Source organism: Teleopsis dalmanni, chromosome 1 (genome assembly GCF_002237135.1).
Source record: "Teleopsis dalmanni isolate 2A chromosome 1, ASM223713v2, whole genome shotgun sequence".
NCBI lineage: Eukaryota > Metazoa > Arthropoda > Insecta > Diptera > Diopsidae > Teleopsis > Teleopsis dalmanni.
The window spans coordinates 22,767,397-22,790,107 of record NC_051846.1 but is presented as its reverse complement, the minus strand read 5'-3'; the positions used below and the strand labels follow the sequence as shown (position 1 = coordinate 22,790,107).

The 22,711-nt window shown below is 32.3% G+C and overlaps 6 protein-coding genes across 7 annotated transcripts; 3 read left to right on the top strand and 3 right to left on the bottom strand.

Moving 5' to 3' along the window:
- The first annotated feature begins 961 nt into the window (after positions 1-961).
- Positions 962-2,051, top strand: LOC119672912 (tubulin polymerization-promoting protein homolog). The gene is made up of 3 exons (XM_038084079.1): positions 962-1,216; positions 1,369-1,768; positions 1,843-2,051. Exons 1-3 carry the CDS (start codon positions 1,191-1,193, stop codon positions 2,023-2,025), a joined length of 609 nt encoding a protein of 202 aa, XP_037940007.1. The 5' UTR covers positions 962-1,190; the 3' UTR covers positions 2,026-2,051.
- A 3,528-nt stretch (positions 2,052-5,579) lies between these two features.
- LOC119670882 (fat body protein 2-like) lies at positions 5,580-6,986 on the top strand. Its single transcript, XM_038081317.1, has 4 exons — positions 5,580-5,802; positions 5,865-6,092; positions 6,153-6,326; positions 6,600-6,986. Exons 1-4 carry the CDS (start codon positions 5,710-5,712, stop codon positions 6,894-6,896), a joined length of 792 nt encoding a protein of 263 aa, XP_037937245.1. The 5' UTR covers positions 5,580-5,709; the 3' UTR covers positions 6,897-6,986.
- A 714-nt stretch (positions 6,987-7,700) lies between these two features.
- Positions 7,701-9,113, bottom strand: LOC119673028 (probable tRNA N6-adenosine threonylcarbamoyltransferase). The gene is made up of 4 exons (XM_038084239.1): positions 8,882-9,113; positions 8,349-8,828; positions 8,087-8,292; positions 7,701-8,031 (listed from the first exon to the last, which is right to left on the bottom strand). Exons 1-4 carry the CDS (start codon positions 8,994-8,996, stop codon positions 7,789-7,791), a joined length of 1,044 nt encoding a protein of 347 aa, XP_037940167.1. The 5' UTR covers positions 8,997-9,113; the 3' UTR covers positions 7,701-7,788.
- A 226-nt stretch (positions 9,114-9,339) lies between these two features.
- On the top strand, positions 9,340-13,813 carry LOC119668401 (coiled-coil domain-containing protein 186-like). The gene is made up of 10 exons (XM_038077890.1): positions 9,340-10,123; positions 10,180-10,392; positions 10,446-10,565; positions 10,623-10,686; positions 10,744-10,898; positions 10,962-11,104; positions 11,178-11,358; positions 12,630-13,121; positions 13,185-13,541; positions 13,662-13,813. The coding sequence occupies exons 1-10, from the start codon at positions 9,428-9,430 to the stop codon at positions 13,734-13,736; spliced, it is 2,496 nt and encodes an 831-aa protein (XP_037933818.1). The 5' UTR covers positions 9,340-9,427; the 3' UTR covers positions 13,737-13,813.
- A 41-nt stretch (positions 13,814-13,854) lies between these two features.
- On the bottom strand, positions 13,855-14,682 carry LOC119668402. Its single transcript, XM_038077891.1, has 2 exons — positions 14,377-14,682; positions 13,855-14,304 (listed from the first exon to the last, which is right to left on the bottom strand). Exons 1-2 carry the CDS (start codon positions 14,569-14,571, stop codon positions 13,936-13,938), a joined length of 564 nt encoding a protein of 187 aa, XP_037933819.1. The 5' UTR covers positions 14,572-14,682; the 3' UTR covers positions 13,855-13,935.
- A 1,759-nt stretch (positions 14,683-16,441) lies between these two features.
- Positions 16,442-21,046, bottom strand: LOC119668988. Of its 2 annotated transcripts, XM_038078710.1 has the most exons (5): positions 19,341-21,046; positions 18,177-18,858; positions 17,632-17,837; positions 17,164-17,459; positions 16,442-17,100 (listed from the first exon to the last, which is right to left on the bottom strand). In XM_038078710.1, the coding sequence occupies exons 1-5, from the start codon at positions 21,039-21,041 to the stop codon at positions 16,497-16,499; spliced, it is 3,489 nt and encodes a 1,162-aa protein (XP_037934638.1). In that variant the 5' UTR covers positions 21,042-21,046; the 3' UTR covers positions 16,442-16,496. The 2 variants fall into 2 exon arrangements, with proteins under 2 accessions (XP_037934638.1, XP_037934639.1); XM_038078711.1 differs by lacking the exons at positions 17,632-17,837; positions 18,177-18,858.
- Between the last annotated feature and the right edge of the window lie 1,665 nt (positions 21,047-22,711).

The following is a 22,711-nucleotide window of genomic DNA, read 5'->3' as shown; positions in this document are numbered from 1 at the left end:
ATAAATATATTCCATGACAAGCTTTGACATTGAAACCACAAGGCAGCGACGCCCTGATACACCGGCTTTAACTTGAAGAAGAACAATTGAAAGAGAAATGACAGAAGAGCACTATACATGGAACTATATATATATAGTTCTGCATATATGCAGAAAAGCACCTAACAGAGTGCGGTTTAAGAGAATCGTTGCGGCCCTATTCACCACTAGGGGAAACGCATACTATGAAGAATAGAATAGACACAAGATAAAACTCAAGACTTTGTGTTAAGCACTATAACACGGTTTTTCTTACATAAAGGTCAAAAGCAATCTATTGTATACCACATATTAGAGGTAATGTTTGCTGGGGTATTAAGCTAACAGTCAGATAATATATTTTGTTTAATATTCGTGCCAATCATTTTATTGTCTCATAAAATGTTAATTAGTGTGCGATCTATATTAGTTACAATACATATTTTATTATCAAGTACAATTAAATTTTTGTTTCATAAACTGTTAATGATCAGTCAGTAATATATGATATGTTGACCCTGTAGTGTAATTGGTAGTGGGGTGTGAAATCTATTTTTTTTGCTTTTATTGACTATATCATTTTCAAACATCCATATTCGAAATACAAAGAAATGGATGTTATACTTAATATGAAACGTATTTCTTTTATTTGTTTCGACTACACTATTAAGTAGTTCGTATTGCTTCCTTATCAGTACTTTCCAATATGTTTACATTTAAGAAGGGTTTCAATAGCCCTAACAAGTAACAAACCTAGTTTTTTAAATAATAACGGGTGTGAGATTTAGAAATATACCAAATATATGTTATGCATATCTCAAATATAATTTTCAAAACCTTATTAATTATTTTATACTAGAGTATTTATTTTAATATGCATTTATTTAAAAATATTACTTAAATAAATGTTTAAAAGAAATATTCTGAATTGTAATTAGGTCTGATTTGCCTCAAAAATAAACTAAGGGCTATGTATTTACTTTATTTTATAATTATACATGAACAATGAAATCATACCAAATCTGAAGAAGTGAGTAATTACCTAATTTTAAATATAATTCTTCTACACACCAAAAACACACAACGTCCTAGAATACAATAATAAGAATTACGTCAATTACAATTTAGTTTATCCACAAAGTAACTAGTAAACTTTAAAAAAAAACACAATAATGTATGTGCGTGTAGCAGCTTATAGGTGAGAATTACATAAGTCCTTTCTACCCATAAAACATTGAGTAGCGTGCGTGACTTATAATAAAAATAAATATTTCATGGAAAGGAACTTTTATTGAACTATAAAAAAATATGAAAAAAAAAAATAATCTTTTAACACTATTTTTTTTGCAGATCTAATAGCATGTCTGATGAAGCTAAGAATGGTACAAGCCCCTCACCTGCACCCGCCGACGGACCTGTTGCAGAAATGGCTCAAATGGCCTTAGAAGAACCTAAAGTTAGTTTTCAAGATCAATTTAAGGCTTTCTCAAAATTCGGAGATACTAAATCAGATGGTAAGATGATAACACTATCGCAGAGTGACAAATGGATGAAGCAGGCCAAGGTTATCGATAAGAAAATTACAACTACCGATACTGGTATACATTTCAAGAAATTCAAAGCAATGAAAATCTCCTATGGCGATTACAATAAGTTCTTAGATGATTTAGCAAAAACTAGAAAAGTTGAGCTCGATGAAATCAAGAAGAAAATGTCCGGTTGTGGTGCACCAGGAGTGTTACAAGTTTCCGTAAGTACAGAAAAATTTATTAAATTCTAAGTTAGAAAAGTATGTAACACTATTTTTCCATTTATTTTTTTCAGGCTGGCAAAGCTGCTTCAGCTGTGGAGCGTCTCACCGACACTAGCAAATATACTGGATCTCATAAAGAACGTTTCGATGCCACTGGCAAAGGTAAAGGTATTGCTGGACGCAAAAATTTGGTTGATGATTCTGGCTATGTAACTGGCTATCAACACAAGGATTCATACGATACTGCACATTAATTATTTAGTCAAAAAAAAAAAAAAAATTAAAATGATTATTAATAATTTTTCAAATTCGCAAGATCAATCTAAGAAACCCACATTTTCAAACAAGGTTTTTTCCCGAACTTAATTTAAAAATTCTAATCTACTTTTAGTTTAAATAATTTTTAATATAATTTTAAAGTTAAGTTGTGATATTGCATATATACGTAAATAATTTATTTATAAATATTTTATATTTAATACATATTAAAAAATATATTTCCATATACATAATACATTTAAATTCTTAGCTCTAAGAGAAGCAATACCCTCTGAACCTACTAATAAAAAAAAAATCACTTTTTAAATGTCTATCAAAATTATATATATAAACCTCTTACATATACCTAATACCTATTGAAACCAAAAAGAAGTTCAAAATTTAATGACCACAGAGTTATTTACACCGATTGATATATCTATTTACAGTTCTTTTATAAATAAAAATCTAATAATAAATGTTCAAAATTTTTACAATATAGAGGAAAAAGTTTTATGCAAAATTATTGGAATTTATTTATTTATTATTAATAACGACATTGAAAATATTGAAGAATTCCTGAAGTTGTATTGAAAATTGAAATGTATGTACTTTTAATAAAATGGCCAATAAAATTTAATATATGTATATGAAAAGCAATAAATGATTTATTAATTGCACAAAAAGAATACCCAGTAAAGTTATGCGAAGTCCATTTAGTCAATAAAATGTAATTCCCTAGTATTAGCTCATAAAGACACCACTAGCCATCAATAGTCACGAGACGATGGTTTTGTAGTTCTGTTTTTGTAATGACAATATTACACCAGAGATGGAATGAATTTGTTCTTTAGTGACGGTTTGGACATGGAGCTACTTGCCATTAACTTACAAGACTAGCTTACAACTCTAGGCGGAGTTTAATCTTTTGTGAGAAATGCTTAAGAAACAGTTTCCCTAGGAAAGAAGCGATTGAACGGTATTGAAATAACAACTTGTATATAATGGAATTCAGTGAATAAGATATGCGGAATAAAATGTATGGTATATATCTCTCGTTAGATATCAGAAACTTCTAATTGAAAGATAGTTTGAAAAACATCATTTTGAATGTTATATAAACTTTTTTTAAATTCTAAATAGAATAAAATATTTACAATAGAATATAATAATAATAATAAATTCTAAATAGAATAAAATATTTACAATAGAATATAATAATAAAATAAATGAATTAAATTACTTTATATAGAGGTTTCGAACAGTAGTGAGCTACAATTACAAACTCTTTTATTATTTTAATTAATTGAATTTTTGGCTCATTATACAGCCATTTCGAGTATTGGCAAATACTCCTCTTCAGTGGTCTACAAATAGACTGGCGAATGTAAGTACCAAGGGTTAAATTTATGCCCTGCCAAATTTGAAGCTAAAGGTCAGTACCCAAAGCCGTTATTGACTTATATGTTCGGACTTGGAGTTTTGTTAATTTGCTGTAAAATAACCAACCATAATATGCAATTTTTATAAATAATCCAAATTTTTGGAAAGCGATGAAAAAAATATATAGTCTTCATTATTGGTTGGATTTGGTACGTTTTCTATTAGGTCTCTTAGTTTATCATCTCATATCCTAGTTGTGTGTAGTGAAATGTCAACACTTTAACATTGTACTCTTAGCGCTTCTCACAAAATATAGATTGTGTTTACAATTTGGTAGCATATAGTCGAGTGTTGGCTTAGAAAGTTAACTTAATAATAAATTCTAAATAGAATAAAATATTTACAATGGAATATAATAATAAAATAAATGAATTAAATTATTTTATATAGAGGTTTCGAATAGTAGTGAGCTACAATTACAAACTCTTTTATTATTTTAATTAATTGAATTTTTGCCTCATTATACAGCCATTTCGAGTATTGTCAAATAGTCTTCTTCAGTGGTCTACAAATAGAGTGGCGAGTGTAAGTACCAAGGGTTGAATTCGTGCCCTGCGAAATTTGAAGCTAAAGGTCAGTACCCAAAGTCGTTCTTGACTTGTATGTTCGGACTTGGAGTTTTATTAATTTGCTGTAAAATAACCAACAAATTTACTTGCTATGATATAGATATAAGAACGAAATCATGATAAACAATTTTTATAAATAATCCAAATTTTTGGAGAGCGATGAAAAAAATATATGATCTTCATTATCAGTTGAGCTTTGGTACGTTTTCTACTACGTCTCTTAGTTTTTCATCTAACATGTATATAGTTGTATGCAGTGAAATGTTGTATGTAGTGAAATGTCAACACTCTTAGCGCTTCTCACAAAATATAGATTGTGTTTACAATTTGATAACTTTTTGGTATTCAGATTCAGCCATTATTGTTTGCCTTTGACTTTACTTGTGTCGATTGAATGGTAAATATTTTTCAGCTTGAAAATTATATTACTGAATTTCATCCATAAATATTGGTTACTGTTATTATAGACTTATCAAGTTGTGTTCTTTTGACTTGAATTGTGGAAATCGCAACTTTTCGAAGGGTCACCAACATCTTGGTACATTTAAAACCTATACAACATATTAGACAATTTGTCTCATTTTCTTTAAAATCTATAGTTAGGACTTATATGACTACTTTTCTTGTTATTATGTCTATATTTCGTCGACTACCACATCTGAATGAATCACGAGCTGTACGAACTTTATCACGACGATGAGTTGGTGATGTCGTAAGAATGAAGAGGATAAAGATGTGCTAGCGAAAAAGGTATTTAAAGAAGTAGTTGGCGAAACAAAGCGTAGAGGTAGACCATGTCTCCGGTGGAGTGATCAAGTTGAGGGAGTAGTAACCTGACTAAGTATGTCTATAAGTATGTATATATTTCTTATGGAGAACACTGTAGAAGTTAATTCAAGACAATATAGAAATTTTTTTTTTGTTGTTGAGGGACCTACATTGAAGAATGTGAACAAATCGGAGACTTCTAAAATAGTTTGTAAATTGATTGAATGTTAATTGAAAATCTTTAATTGTTTCGCTTCAGTAACAATTAGTAAATATCTTAATTATACAATTACTGAAAAAAAATTATAAACAAACTAATCTATAATAAATGGGAGACTAAAAAAAATAAATGGGAATTTGAGCTAAATTTTCCTAACCAACCTCAACAATCAATTCGTAAATTTTTTCTATAAGAACAAAATAACAGATGAGACAATTTGGTTATCTAATAAAAAAAAATTTTTTTTATATGTAAATAATAGCGTTTAAGTCAGATAAATACTAACTAACGCCTCGCCGTTTACACCTTAGCGTCTTTATTTAATTTTGTAGCGATCGAATGAAATTGATATTGCGATTGGAATTGTGGCAGTTGTGCATCAGTGGCAAAGATCTTCGTTTACAAATTATTTTATAATCGCATAATTCAATATAGAAAGATTAAAAAAAATTTAATTATCTCACTCAAATGTGTAACGAAGATATCAGATATCCGCAACTACATAGTTCGCAAAAAAGTATAAAAATGTGAATGGGATCAGCGATGGATTCAGTATAACATTGACCAGCAAAGTGGATTTCTATCAAGGTATACGAAGTTTTTTCTCCTATAAAACTGAACAGGGCGGTACCAGCAGCAATCGAAGAAGAAGCAGTTCAATAAAAGATATTAAACTCAAAATGGCTTTCCGTGGTAAGAATATCGTCATCACAGGCGGAGCAAGTGGTATTGGATTGCAAGTATGCAAACAAATGCTTGCTAGTGAAGTGGCGGTATGTTACAGATTTATAAAACATGAAAGTATAGATATTATAATATCATTGTTTCCTTTCAGAAAATAGCTATAATTGATTTACAGGATAATATGGAAGAGGTTGTTAAGATGCGATCTTCATATCCAGCTCAAAGTGTAGTGCTTATTAAAATGGATGTATCCAATAAAAAAGGCATGGATGCTACATATGCCGAAATAATAAAATCTTTGGGAAGCTTGGATATTGTCGTGAATGTTGCAGGCATCTTCAACGATAAAGATGTACAAAAAACACTAATGACTAATTTGGTAAGTGGTGTGTTTTGTTAGAGAACTGAAATTCAGATTGATCTTGAATTTCTTTCAAAGGGCGGCATGATAAATTCTACGCTCGCAGCCATGAAATACATGAGCAAAGAAAATGGTGGCAATGGTGGAATTATAATGAATATGTCTTCAGTTGTGGGATTAGATCCTATGTTTTTGATCCCTGTGTATGCATCTACTAAAGCAGGCATCATACATTTTACACGTTGCTTTGGCGTAAGTTTGCTAACTTGTTTTGGACTCCTTTAAGAGAGAAATATTTTTATTATATATTACATTGCTTAAATATAACAACCTAGATAAGTGTGGATGATTACTTTCATATTTATTGTATAGTGTAAATTATTTGAAATCAAGTACTAATAACTTCAAACTTTCTCCATTATATCATATTATCTCACACTTCTTATATATATGTCGACGTTGTCCAGTACTTCAGATAACTATTTACATCTAATAATTCTACTAATTTTTATATTTTCTCTCTAGAACGATATGTATCTTCAACGTACTGGCATCAAATTTATTACTGTTTGTCCAGGTGCCACTATTACTGATATGTTCACGAATTTTACTGAGAAGATTCTTTATTCTGATATGGGAGATGAATCGTATCGTGTTTTGGATCGTTTGAACAAGCAAAGCGTCACGGATGTGGGACGTTGCATGTTATCTGCATTGGAAAAGGAAGAAAATGGTGCTGTTTATATTATCGAAGGTAAACGCCTGTTTCCAATGGAAATGACTAGTTACTGGCGCGGCATCGAAAAAGAATTAAATGAATAAAATTATTTATTATTCAAATTATTTATGATTTACAAGTTACATATAAAATTCGGTTAAAAAGGGATGCTCGACAATGCTCTATTACTTTTTTATGTTAATAAATATATGTTTAGGAGACAAATTTGGCTGTTTAATTAATACTATTTAAATAAATATCTTAATAAATAATTTAATAAAATATTAGTTGAATTTATATAAAAATAAAAGGTTTGTTCTTTAAGAGTTCACATAGCTCATAAATACTGAAGTTTTCTCTAACATTCTTGACCGACAGAATTCAAATAATTAAATGACTGTCAATTTTATAATAATTTTTTGATAGATAATAACCATCAACTAAACAAAACTTTAAACATAATAGCCTTAAAAAAATTATTTGATGTCAAATATTATTACTTGTTCCCTCTGGGCTTATTATTTACTCTATAATATATAATTTTTAGAAATATTTAACTTTTTTACTTTTTTTAAAGTAATTCATTTTTTAATAACCAAGTTTATTATAGCCATTTAAAAATAGATAAATTTAAAATTTAGAATTTATGATTACTGTATTAATTATTGTGACCAGATATTTTACGGCCCTAATCGATGACGAAACTCGAATGAAAGCGGTAAGTGGCACTTAAAAAAAATAGACACTAAAGCCATTTAATACTTAAAAGATTGTTTAAATCTTCTAAAAATCATATTGAGTAAGCATCAATTAGCTGCACTTCAAGATTATGGTTTTAAGAATTCCACTGAATGAATCCATCATATCTTTCATGTTACAAATATAATATCAATATGTTTTGGTATCTCTTATTATTAATATATTATTATTTATTTAACATAAATGTCGAAAACATATTTTTGGAAAACTTTAAAGGTTCTGTCAATTTAATAAAAATTAATCGTCGCGCCATGTTACAAGTACCTCATCGGTACGATAACGTTGCGTTATAAATGATTCATCCCAAGGCATTCGTATACCAGCACGATGCATTTCAGCACCAGCATGTGCTATCATCAAACCATTGTCAATGCAGTAACGTTCATCAGTGGCAAACACCTTACCACCACGTTCTTTACACATAATACCCATCATTTCTTGCAGACGTAAATTACAACCAACACCACCAACAATAAGAACCTGAATAAAGGTAAACGTAATAAAAATAAAAAAAATCCAAGTATTTATATCTCACTTCAGTTGATTCACAATGCGCCATTGCACGTTCTGTAATTTCGACTAGCATAGCAAATATAGTTTCTTGTAAAGAATAACATAGATCTTCTTTAGAATATTCAGGTTCTGCACCATTCTCATCCTTTTTACGTTTTTGACGTCTTTTGCTTGGATCAGCCAATTCTTCTATATATGATAAAATACCAGAGAAGCTTACATCCATACCTTGAAAATTAATTAATTTTTTTTAACATTACATTAAATGAAAAAATTTTTTTTACCTTTAACAGAATAAGGTAGTTTTATATAGTTTTGACTATTTTTAGCTAGTTGTTCAATATTATAGCCTGGACTAGGATCATTGGAAATTTTTATGATACGTGCAAAACGGTCTAAACAATTTCCCACTGCGATATCAATAGTTTCACCAAATATACGATAACGTTTATTTGAATAGGCAATAACCTGTGTATTACCGCCGCTGACATAGAGCACGATAGGATTTTGTGCTTTTGTTATAAAACGACCCATTTCTATATGCCCAATACAGTGATTTACACCAAGTAGTGGTTTATTCCATACCAATGATAATGTGCGCGCCACTATTGCGCCAACAAGCAATGGCTGTGCCATACCAGGCCCTTTTGTATAGCAAATTACATCAATTTCAGTGGGATTTATCTTTGCTTCACTGATAGCTTGCTTAACGAGATTAACAATTTGTTCGCGATGATGTTTGGCTGTTTCTCTTGGCATAAAACCTATTTGAAAAGTTATTTAAAATCCAGTGCATTTATGTATTGTAAGAACGTACCTTCACCAGGTGGTGTTATGTATGTGCGGCGTACGTTAGCCAACTCTTCACCATCGCGTATAATACCAATACCTATTTTATTGGCACTACCTTCAATACCAAGCGAGCAAACCATATTTAATTTACTTTAGCAATAAATTTTATTAAATTATTCAAACAAGTAAACAAGCTCACGAATTCATTCAACAGCTGTCAGAAGTGGTGCAGTAAGCACCAAACGCAGGTATGTTATTAAAGAGTATACTTATTTCTATACACTTATGCTAATAATTATTGCTACAAAAGTTATTAATAAAACTTTTTATAGATTTTAGTATAAAATTTTTTTGGTGATGAAGGAAAACATTTTTTATGTATATTATATTTTTGCATTAATAAATTTGTTAAAGTTGTTTATATTTCAAAGTCGATTTGGCAGCACTTTTCAAAAATAATTGCATTCAACTGTTTGACGCGTAAACAAAGTTTTTTCTTTTTTGCAAAAATTTTAATTAAGAAAACAATCAAGTTCAACAAAAACATTAACAAATGTTGTAACTTACAAAAATGGATGAAGTGAAAAATGTTGCGGACGAAAATGTAGTCAATTTAGACACACAAATTGTTACTTTGCAAAATACGGAGAAAATTTGCACTGATTTGTCTTGTGAAAATGGTGAGGGAGACCAGGAAATGTTATACCAACAGATGGAAACAATATCTAATACAGAAAAGGCTGATCAAAGTATCACAAATGAAAGTAAAACAGCAACGAATACGTGCCAAGAATTGCTCAATACAAAAATAGATGTAATTAAAACAGAAGAGTCATATAATGTCACAATGAGCGTACAACCTTCATGTAAAGAAGTTGAATCAGAGGACAGGAAAGATGAACCAAGTTCAACTATTGCTAATTTAGTTGTAGCACCAATAGTTGAATCGATTCAAGAAACAACTATACAGTTACCAGTTGCAGTTATAATAACAAAACCAGAAGATACAATCACAGCGGTGTCAACAGAGAAAGTTGTGTACACTGCTGGAACGGTGTCACTGCCACTGCAAGTAGATGACACAGGGCAAAATGAACTACAAAATGATATACAAATATCACACAATGCATGTGAAGCTCAACAAGAACAACAGCGTTTGCTATATGAGGAGCAGTTGGAACAATTGCGTGCTTTAATAACACAGAAGGATAATATGTTAGTGCTCTTCCAGCGCGAAAGGGAAATACTCGAAAGAGAAAAGCAGTCGGTACGTGTATAAAAATTTATTTCAATAATATATAATTAATATGATTTTATTTTTAGTTCCGCAAAGAAATGGAAAATGCGAACAGAGAAAAGGAGTCAACAGTCATAAAATTTGCCATAAAAGAGAAATTATTGCTTGATGCTAAGAAAGAAAAGGATTTGATAGAAAAGCATTTAGCTGAAACCAGAAAAGAAGTGAAGAATGTCTCAACACGTTTTCAAGCTTTAAACGAAGAAAAAACGCGTATTATACATATTATGGATGAAAAGGTAACTCAATTTATTTCAAGTTTTAAACAAAATTCATACTTATTTATTTATAGTGCAACGAAGTCCGCAAATATCAACGTGAATGTGAAAAGCTGAAAACTGAGTATGGTCATTTAGAGTCCAAGTTGAAATATCACGTTAATAAGTTAAATTTGGAAACTGAAGCTAAACAGGTTTGCGTTTATATGCAAGGAGTAAAAGCATATTTTTAATAGTTCACTATATTATAGGCATTGGAAAAGAAATTGGAAGAAGAACGCAATGCACCAAATAAACTAGAAGAGAAAGCCAATGGTATGGTAAACTTATATAAAACTAAAATAATTTATTTATAAATATCAATTATTGTAGAAAAACTACGCATGGAGTTTGAAGCAAATACCATTTTACTCAAACACGAGATTACACGCAAAACCGAGATTGTGGAAAATTTGACAAAAGAACACAAGAAGTCGAGTGAAACTATCAAACATTTACAGGAACAATTATGTCTTGAAATGGCAGCGGTAAGTGGCTTCGATATATGTTGTAAACAAATTTCAAAATATATTTAATTTTTTTTATGTCAGAAAACCAAACTCAGTGAGGAATTGGAAAAATTACAGGAAGAGCATAATTCAGTACAAAATTCTTATAGTAATGAGATACTAAATTCAGCTAAACTGCGTGGACAACTGGATGAGTTGCAGTTACTCAAAACTCAGAACACCTTGTAAGTTTACTAATCTGATAGTTTATTGATCTGAAATGTTTTGTTTATTATGACTATTTTTACTTTTGTTTAGAAATGAACAACAAATTCGTGAACTGAAAGCCATAATTGAGGACTCTAATGAGAAATTGCAGGACAATGCTCAGGATTTAAAAGAACTGCACGCCAAAGAACAAGAGTTATTAAGTATTAACAAAGAGATGATGGAATCGATTGTAACATTGCAAAATGAGATTTGTTTACTCAAATCGAAGGTAATAATTTAAACCATTTTTGATTTAAAGAATATTATTAGCTTGTTGAGAAACACAAAGTACAGTAGGATTTTCGGATTGTAGTAGATTTTTTAAGTATAGTTCTGAGGTGCTTGTAATGCTTTGAGTTCGATATATCAAACATAAAGCAATAAAGAAGAATGTGGAAGGTATCATATTCATGCTAATGTTTGAAAGAGTTAAATAACAGTGGCCTAGTAGTAACTCTGTATTAAAAAGTAGATGAAATCATTTTTATCACTTTTTATTTTGTATTTGAAGCACAAAGTAAGTAAAAATCCGATCTCAGTTGCTAAGTAATGCATTAATATTAAATTGATTTAAAATTGATTATCTACTATATAATGTTTATGACTTCTTTACGGATAACTTAAAAATGGAAGCAGAACTAGGAGCTGCAGTCCACTACTTCTAATCAAATATTAATAATTATTATTATTATTGAATCTATGGAGAGTGGTCTGTGGACTTAGTCCTTGCTTTAACAAGTGACTATGCCATGTAGAATCCGCCGCTCGTACAGTTATAGTGGTTACTGGACTACTGCTGTATCTACTAATTGAAAGTATTTGCTACTATAAAAGCAGTGGATCTTTACGCCGAACGTATTAAAAGATATTGCTATACCTGCCTATAGCAACTCCTCAAAAAACGTACCCAAATGTATACAAACTTTTGACTAATTTGAAATTGAAAGGAAGATACATGTAATTGGATATAGCATTATGGAAGGAAAAGAGTTAACGGATGAGTTTGGTAGAAAAGTGCAGGCAGTCACTCTATTGTCGGGAATATACCTATTTTTTACTAGTCTGACAGTGTCAGTATAACCTCGTGATAGTGCTAAGATCGGAGACCCAGACAATCCTTAAATTCGGAATAGTAGAAATTTTGTACTAATCCGGCAATGTCAGAATGACCTCGTCACAGTGTTGAGGTAAGAGCCAACTAAAAGCCAACTCTATCAATCAATTTTCTAAATGGTATTGATACAGACCGTGAGGTTTATCTGGGACATCATGATGTCGATGAGTTTCACCTCCTAAGTACTTATTAGGGAACGAGTGTCACATTTACCTATTTATATATTATAGTCTATAATTTATGTTGTTCTTAGATATTATTATGTGTTTAAAATATCTAATGGTCGGTTTAAGGAAACTATATTAGCTTATTAGCTAAATAAATAAATAATTAAATATATTTTTATTGAATACTATGGATAATAAAAATTTATATATTTTACACAGGTGCAAGGTATTGAGGCTGAGAACGAGATATTGAATAAAGAAAAATTGGGCTATGATACGAATAAACAAGAACTAGAAAATAAACTTAAAGATGAGATCGAACAGAAGAACGAAGAGCGACAAATTTTGGCTAAACACTTATCAGAGAAGACGAAATTATATGAAATTACCAAAATGAAATTAGAAAATATTATGGGAGATTTTGAAGCTACTAACAATAAACATTCCACTGTAGTCAAGGAGCTTCAACGTGAAATACAAAAGTATCAAAAATCAATACATCACGCAAGCAGCTCACCGAAAATGCTACAGAGTAACATACCAAGTACAACCAATGGCTATAACTCGGAACAGTCTGATGATTTGCCAGCGACACAAAGCACACACAGTCGTAATAGTAGTAACAGTGGCAATGGCAGTCGTCGGCCAAGTGAATCTTCAGAATCAGAGACAGTAGCAAGCAGTGCTACAGCAGTACAAAATGATTTACAAGTAACTTAAAATAGAGAAAATATGTCGTCAAAATAATTTTAAATAATTTAAATTTAATTTTAGGGACCAACAAAAAAACATCTTGTTGAACGCATATTACGGCTACAACAAGCTTCAGCGAGGCAAACAGAGAAAATAGATTTTCTTGAGAATCACACACTCTCCTTAGTGTCGGAGTTACAGAAAAAATCAAAAGTGGTACAATATTATATGCTGCGAGACCAAGCTGGTGCGCTGACGTCCATAAAAAGTGACCAAAATAAATCTGATCTAGCTAAGTATGGCAACGGTGTTATGTCGGCCATTTATGGCGGTATTAAAGGTGATAACAAAAGTATGAGTCTAGAACTATCACTGGAAATAAATAAGAAGTTGCAAGCTGTGCTCGAAGACACTTTATTAAAAAATATAACACTTAAGGTAGATAAAAATTATAAAATATATAATTTTAAATATAATTGTAATATAAAATATTACAATTATATTATAATTGTAATATTTGTAAAAATAATTTGTTATTTTTATCATTTATTTTTGTAGGAAAATTTAGATGTATTAGGACTTGAAGTAGATAATTTAACACGTAAATTAAGACAAATAGAAGCAAAAGAGTGACGTATGCGAAAGCCAAATATGAGCTATTTGGTTTTTTGAGTGTGTAATTATTATAAATTAAAGTAATTTTATTTTATGTTGCAAATTTTAAATTATTATTTAATTATTTCAAAATTGTACATACAGTAACGATACATTCTATAACAATTATATTTATTTTTGAAATAAATTTATTGTGTAAATTATTGTAAATTGTTGTTTATAAAACACCTTCATATAAACTACTTTTTGGTTTACCAATACCCATCGATATTTGCACATTCGGTTTTTCACCTTCTTCTGCCACGCGTACAAATTTGTTATGTGTTTTTTTGAAGTGCAGCTTTAGCATTGGATTCTTTTCTCCAGTTTCTTGTGTGACAAATTCTCGCAGTAGTGGGGGCATGTCTATTTTATTTGGTAATATTTTTTCTTCAATCTTTTTAGAATTATTTAAATATTTTTCCTCTTCTTCCTTTGGCACAAGTTCGTAGTCACATTTGTAACTAGTACTAAATATTGTTACGGGTTTTGGAGAAGTAACACCACGCCAGGTTTTTTCTACAGTTACTATTGATTTACGTGGTTCCTACATTTATTATTAAAAATAAAATTGTATATAGGAATTTCAGTTTTTCCATACTTTTATTTTAAAACTTACATGTGGATTAGTTGGAGCTGGAAAAGCTTCAACATTAAGTATTTTGTAATAGCATGGTTCCGGATAACGCTGAAACATGTTACGTATCACTAGACGGCCAACGCCGAAATTGCGCAAATTAGATAGTACATCCCAAAGTGACTCGCCACGAAAATCTGTTTTCCGTCCTATAAGTTTAATAACTGTTTTTGACATGTTTTTATGTTAAGACAATAAAAATTTAATGTATTTATTTATGTTTGTCAAAAGAATTATTTTATACCTTCTGCCATATATCGCAGAAGGCTGTCGCTTGAGTTTGACAGTTCGAACAGCTGACTTCGAAATAATTTCGAAAGTTATGTACGGGGTTGTTAACTTATATATGTGCATAAGAACCGATTTAAAATATTGTATAAAAATATGTTTCTCAGTACATGTGCGAGTTCGAGTAAATTGATGGTAAATTCAGAGAAATAGTAAATTATTATAAAAATTAACAAAAAATTTTAACAAAAAAAAAAAAAATATGTGCAATAAATAAATAAATTAATATTTAAATAAGTGCAGTGCAAAAAATTCCTAGGAAATTTTAATTTACTTTACCTCACGGCTTTAATATGTTGCGACTGCAGCTAAAACTACTTACGCTAATAATATTAAGATGTGATCGTTTCCATTGGCAAAAGCTGGTTTATGCATTGGAAATAGATTATTTGTTTACATACATATAACATATAACAAATATTTTAAATTTTGGTAATTTTTCTTGCAGGAAATTTAATTTTAAGGGGTGCATTCGACATTATTCGCCAAAAATCAATAATAATAACATATAAAAAAATTTATTTATAATGAACCCGTTTATATGTAAGCACTTTGTATGGTAAATGAACCTTATATAGCGGTATTAATCAGCAAAATTGCCCAAATGATATTAGTGGAAACATGGTATTAGGCCATTTCAAGTACGAAAAATGATTAAATAGTGATATTTTTTTAGAAATTGAATCTCTTAGCGCCCGCATTACTAAATCCCTGTGTTATTGTTTGAGTTCTGTACTTGTTTCAAATTTAGCGGATGTATTGTCTATCAATCTTATTTATACCGTATTGTCTATCTTATACCTTATTTTTTACTTTGGTCAGTATGCTCATGGTCAGTTATGCATTGGTTTTCTATCTATGTCAACTTAAAATCTATTAATATTTTGGGTGGTAGAGGGTGATGTCAAATTCCCATGATATTTATGATTTTCTTTTGTAGAAACCCATTTGATATTATTTAACTATATCTGCTATATATGGTTCGATTTTTTCGTGATAATTTATTAGAGATTATTGTATATGATACATCAAACAAATTAGTATGTTTCCACCGGTTTTGTTAGACCAGTTAACTTACTAATTATTGCTTGAATTACTGGAATCTTAAGTCACTATTTTTTTATAGCCAAAGAAAATGTCTTCAAAAACGAACTAAAAATGGCCTGCTTGAAATATTTTAGCTCTTTCAAGATGTTGCAAATCCAGGACTTTTACAATTATTCCATTATAAAATTAACTAATCAAACCTTGTGGTTAAATAAACAGAAATAAGGATTTAAATTTTACTGACACCAGTTTGGATAATAGAAACTGAAAAGTATGATTTCTTTTCTCAAATCAAGCAAGTATAACATTTTTTCCAAATAGATTATTATATACATATGTTAAAAATAAATAAACAACTATATATTATATAAATAATTTATTTAAATATTTTGTAATCATAACATATAAATAATTAAAAATAAAAGAAAAAAACAAAAAACATTCACAAAAAACACAAAATTTTCGAGTGGGCTACAAACTTTTAACAAACTCAGTGTCAATCAATCTTAAGATCGCAATTATCACGATACGAAGATTAATACTGAGTGTAAATGGCTAACAATGGATAACAACAGATGAGGGGATTTAACAAAAAAAAAAAAACAAAACAAAAAAGAATAGCAATAATTATAAATAAATACAATTGTAAAAAGCACTCTAGCTTAAAACACTAATAAATAAATAATTATAGTACAAAAATTAATGGCTTAATTAAAGTGAAATTGGAACACATCACGTTGAGAACAAATTTTACTTTTGATAGTGGATCACTTGTAGTATTGAGTGATTTGATGAATCCAGTCCAAGTAGTGAGCTACACGCACATATACACCAGGTACATTAACTTGACCACAGCCAATACCCCAAGAAACTACACCAACAACGTTCCAAATACCACCTCGTTCACATACCAAAGGACCACCACCGTCACCTTTGCAGGCATCCTTGCCTTCTTCACCACCGGCACAAAGGAATCCAGGATTAAGTTTGTAACCAAAACCGAGACGTGTTTGACGCAATTGTGTTTCGCATTGGTGATGTGAGAGTATTGGCACATCAACTTCCTTCAAAATATTTTGATATTTGCCATGATCACCAAAGGCATCTTTACCCCAGCCAGTGGTCCAGCAACGTGCACCAGTAAAATCAGAGAATTTGTCAGGTAAACAAGCGGGACTAATATGTGGATTTTTCGTAAAGTCAACTGGATGATCAAGTTTAAGTACGGCCAAGTCATTATCTAAGGTACCGGCGTAGTATTCTGGATGAATGTGCACAGACACTACATCGCGTTCAATGTATGGGAAGAATTCAACATCATGGTTAACATCCCATTCACCAAGACGTGCACGTAAATCAAAACCGTTTTGTCTACAATTTAACAAGGGAACCCATGAATAATGCTACGGTTATTACAAATATGTATTAACTTACGATTTAATGCAATGTGCAGCGGTGATAACGTGTTGAGCGTCAATCAATGTACCACCACAGGCATAAATTGATTCTTTAGGATCTTTTTTCAAAATGGCAACATGCCAAGGATATTCGCCGAATTCACTATCGCCATCTACATAAACTGGTGTTTTGATACGTCCGGTAATGCCAGCAGCATTACGTACACCACAGCGACCCAATTGCTGTTGTTGTGGTGGACGGAAAGGACGACGACAACACACTTCATTAACACGGCAAGTCTTCTCAACTGGACGGTTACCATAATAAGCGCGCTGTAAGATTTATAAATTTAGTAATGGTTCTATTTCCTAATAGTAGAAAAATGTTGAAAATTTAAATAAAAACCTATGAGTACCCAAAATGCAATTGACTTATCAATATTTTTAATAGTTTAGAAACATTGTTGTCGCGCATTTGACTATGAGTATCAGACATAAGTTTTACCTGATCTGCTTTCACTGCTCGTGACAACACACTATCTCTTAACTCTGCTGCATCCTCATGTTCTTCAATACTTCTTCTACGACGATCTTTAGGGAATGATATATACTCACTTCCTTCCGCATCGCCAGGTGCTTGCGTCGTTACTTGGTGATAAGTATTAAGTAAACGACCTCTACGATTATAGTTTGATGCATATGAATCTTGATCTTCATAACTTGATTGGCTTATGTTACTACTTTTTCCGTACAAATTGCCAAAGCCACTACCATAATAGCCGCCGTTGTAGTCAGATCCTGACGGGTAACCGTAATAACTATTGGGTAAATAGTTATTACCACCATAGAAATTACCACCATAATTAGCACCACCATAGTAATTACCACCATAGTTACCACTACCATAGTTGGACCCACCATAGTTACCACTACCATAGTTGGGGCCACCGTAGTTACTACTACCATAGTTGGAGCCACCATAGTTTCCACTACCATAGTTGTTACCACCATAGTTACTACCACCATGGTTATTATCTCCATTGTTATTGCCTCCAGAGCTGCTGTCTGTTGTGGTGGTACTACTGTCCGTTGAGTAGCCATAACCATTGCCAGTTGGTTCGGTAGTAGTTGTAGTAGTAGTTGAGGTAGTAAATGGGTTTATGTGTTGAGAAAAACTCTCATATTGCAGATGACTTTCATATTGCACAGGATCTGATGGTGGATTTGGTGTATTGTATGGTGTATATCCATATACAGGTTTACTTGGGACTTCAATTATTTGAGGACCAGTAGATGGATAACGAGAAATTGGTCCCGGGCCACTTGAAATATGTGGTCCATTGTAATCATCATAACCAGAAAAATGATCGTGGTGGTGATAGTGACTATTATGTACGATTGGTGGTTTAGGTTTGAAGTAGTTTCCCACTTTTTGTAAAATGTTGCCGTTTGGTGTGACATGAAAGTTAACCAGTGGTTTAACTACCTTGTCGCCGAATTCAGTTTTGCTTACTTGTAGTGATAGAAGTGGATTAACATTTAATAACCCTAAATTCACACCATTTACACCGATGGCACCAAAGTGTGGATTTTTTGCAGGATAATAGCCACCTATTGCATTAGCCGGATAACCATATCCAGTTGGATAAGGCAAACCGAAGGATACACCATAGGTTGGTAAAATTTTACGTTTTATCAGTTCAAAGGCTTGCAGTGGAGGTAGACCCTGACGCTATCAAAAGAAAATTTCGCTGTCAACAGAGTATAAAACTTATCATTTGACATGTAGAAAATAGTGTTTAGTTTGTCTGTAGGTTTGGCTTTGGGGACCAAATATGTTGACATGCTAGTAGGCGTGCGATTGAGCTATATATTGCAGTGCAGTTAGTTGTTTTTTAGTTTGGATTAGTTACGTCCCGGAGCGTTACATATTTCCCATTCGCTACCGCGCATAATCTAACCAAACAAACTAAAACTGCAAATGTGCTAAAGAATCGAGTACGCGAGTATGCAAGTGGGTTGTATGGCGGTTGGCGACGTGGGCATAGCTTCGAACTAGTTTCGTGTGGAATAGGCAGAGTTCTTGTGAGTGTGTGCATGTCACGGTATTTGTGATAATAGGCTAACAATTAGTTTGTATGAATTATTTTTTAAGAAATTAGACGTTTTATGGGAATATGTTAGGTCTTAAAAAACAGATTCTATGTTACTTACCCCTTGTGCATCCAAAGCTAAGTCGGAGTTTTCATCTGATTGCTTGTTATCAGAATCAGTTTGACGTTTATTACGGTTCTTATTTTCATCTTTTTTGTCTTCTTTAGTTGCGGTGTCATCTTTGCTTGTGGGATTTGCGTTAGTTGTAATATTTGCGGCGGCTTCATCGCTTAATGCTTCAATATCTTTGCCGAGGTTGCGTGGATCGATTGGTAAAATCAAATCTTCTTTGCGTCCAATACGGTCAGCTGCAGGGCACTGGTTAAATGGTACACATTGACAGTCGACTATTTGTTGGCGTGCAGTATCATATCCACCTTGGTATTGTGAAGCATCACCGTAGCCTGTACTAATGCCATTGAAATTGCCTGCTCCAGTAAGGCCGCCAATATTCTGTAACTCTTTTTTGAAGTAGTTGGGATTTTGACTGTGGTAACTTCCACTGGTTTGGCTAAAACCGGTAGTAGGAGGTGCTGGCTGATATAGATCAGTGGGGCTAGTAAAGCTGCCTAAGCCGGCAGAAGGCTTGTAAATTTCACCATTTGGTTTGTGTATACTGTTGAAGCCATTGCTACCCTGAGTGAATAAATCACCTTGAGATGCACCATTAAAACCTGCTTGGAATGCTGAAGATTGTGAAAAACCACCTTGTGCTTGTGGTGTGTAAGTTGCAGAAGATTGTGCTAGTGTGGCAAAGTCGGTATTCACAATTTGACCGCTGCCAATAGGTACAGGTACTGAAGGTATTTTAGCACCAGTGGCTTCGGCACCCTCAACATGATGGAAATGGTGATGTACGTGTTGTTGTGGACCAGATGCGGGGGCAGGTACAGTGCCTACAATAATGTTTGACGCAGAAGTGGAGGCTGAAGCAGATGACGATTGCTGACTGTAGAAGTTGGATTGCTGTGAACCGGCTGCATGAATTTTATCTAGACCAGGATTTTCAAAGTTATATGGTGGAGCATCGGAATTGCCAGTGTAAATTGGTCCTGGTGGTTTGCTACCATAAATGATAGCACCTGGTGGCGGCTTGCTGAATGTAGCACTGGCTGAACCATCAATAGCGGATGGTGGTGGACTTTCCAAAAATGGTCCGTTGTAGACTGGACCTGGGCCAGATGGTCTATAGTTTGGTTTATAAGGACCATCATAGCCTACTTTGCGTGGTGGTCCAAAAGAATTTGGTGGTGGTGGTGGGCGTGCATTAAAATGTCCTGGTGGTGGCATAGGTTTAGCTGGACCATATGGACCACCACCATATGGAGGTGGACCTTGTGCATATATTGTTGAATAGAATGGACGTTTCTCTTCAACATCGCAGCTCATTAAACCCAAGCCGCATAGTTTATCACGTATCAAATTGCGTGCTTCCAAATCATTGCCTTGTTGCAAAGCCTGATCGATATTTCCGTCGGCATAAACTTGATCGTATTCACCCAAATTACGGCCTTCACGACGTGAATTGATAATTTGATCAATAACTGTATTGATATCGGTATCATTGCTGTATATTGGTTCGTTGACAGCATAATTGCGTCCTTGTGTGTCAACATCCTGTTTTGGTTCCGCATCAGATGAACGCCTGCTAAGCATAGACTCCTTTATGGGCTCCCATTCACTACCCCAACCAGCATACGCAAATGCAGCGTTAGCCAAAAGTAATGCGGCCACAAAGGCCAAACTGTGCCGTGTTCTCATTTTGATGTAAGCTGTAAAAGCGTTAAAAAGGTTAGATTTGATAATTAACTAATGATTAGATAATTTTTATTTGAACAGCGAAGTGAAGTAACGCATTTCAAAAGATAATATATGGATAACTTCAATACCCCGTCCATAATGGTCATTGTGCTACTTTTTTGCTGTCATATTTGGAATTTCGGCAATCAAAACAAATTAGGCAAGAAAAATTGAAAAGAGTAGAGTTACAATATTTCGAATAGGCGAAGAAACCGGTAGACGCATTTGTTGACTCATGCATCTTTTGAAAGAAAAGAAGCCAAAGAAAAGGAGAAAAAAACAGTTTCCATTTCGTTCGAAGTGGCAAGTTTAAGCGAACGAACGACTTTTACTTTCGTTTAAAGGTCGTTAGCTTGCCATGCCACTTTTTTGTCGGGTCGTTGTTGCTCGAAGCGAAGAAAGACGGGAAGAGTAGTTATGTACATATGTTGTATTCGCTTGTAAGTATTTCGATGCTTTGCTGCGAATGAGCTCGACGGATTTCGGTTGGACTGAAGATTAGAGGAAAGCCTTCGGCAGGCGGTATGTGAACGTATATGTGGAAATAAATTAAATGGAGAAGCATAAGAAAGCGTAATTTATGAGGTAATTTCTGTTTATGTACCAAAAAGATTTTGCAATATTGCAGTTGACTTGAGTTGTGTTTGGCTTTGTTTTGTTTTGTTTATTTTGGGTTCGTGATCATTTCATCGAGTCGAAAGTGATTTCAATTATGGCTTTGACAGTTGCTATCTGTGCTCGTAAGATCATTACGTACTTTCCGCCCTATGACTTTTGAGTTTTATGGTCTTTGTCTCTGTATTTTTTGCCTCTTTTGAAGTTGTTATATCATTTTGTTGTTGTTTTTTTTTTTTTCAATTTAGGTTTTTAATGTGGGACTCAGTTTTAATTGCGCTTTCTGGAGCGCAAAATTACAGTTTTTTTTTGGAGTTACATTTTTTATTATTATTGTTAAGGTTATTAAATTGCTTTTTCTCCTTTCGAAAAGACCATTATGTAAGTTACTAAAACTCTATATCTTTGCATTTGTATTTGTCTTATAGAGTAGAGCTGGTTTGAGAAACTGAGTACAAATGGGGTCGAAGTAGAAGTTTCAATTTGAAAACCTTTGTAAGTATATCGATAAGTTGTTGGTTTCGGATTTACATATTTCTACATGTAACCTTACTTATTTTAAACTAAAATCTCAAATTTCCATAAAGCGGATATGTCGTGCATGTTTCCCCTATAAAGAGAGTTCGATTACTTTTTGTGCATTGTTGCATAGAAGTCTATTATTCGTAAATGCAAATTAGAGAAATTTTCAAAAAAAAAAACTGATTTTTGTTTGATAAGTAGAATTTATTAATTTTCCTTTTTAAAGGTTGTCTTCTGGTTTTCTTTAGATTTCCGTTGCGAGGGAAAATAATTTTATTCATATTATTGAATGACGAAAATGAATTGTTTTTTATTATATTTTTAAACCAGATTTTTTTTCAATTGTTTTGAAACATAATGTTTTGATTGTTATTTATTAACAATTAAACCAGTTTTCCCTTAAGTGTTTGGGTCAGAAACTATATGAGTGACTATTACTCAAAATAAAACTTTTCTGTTTAATTATTACAAATTTATTTTACTTCTTGAACATA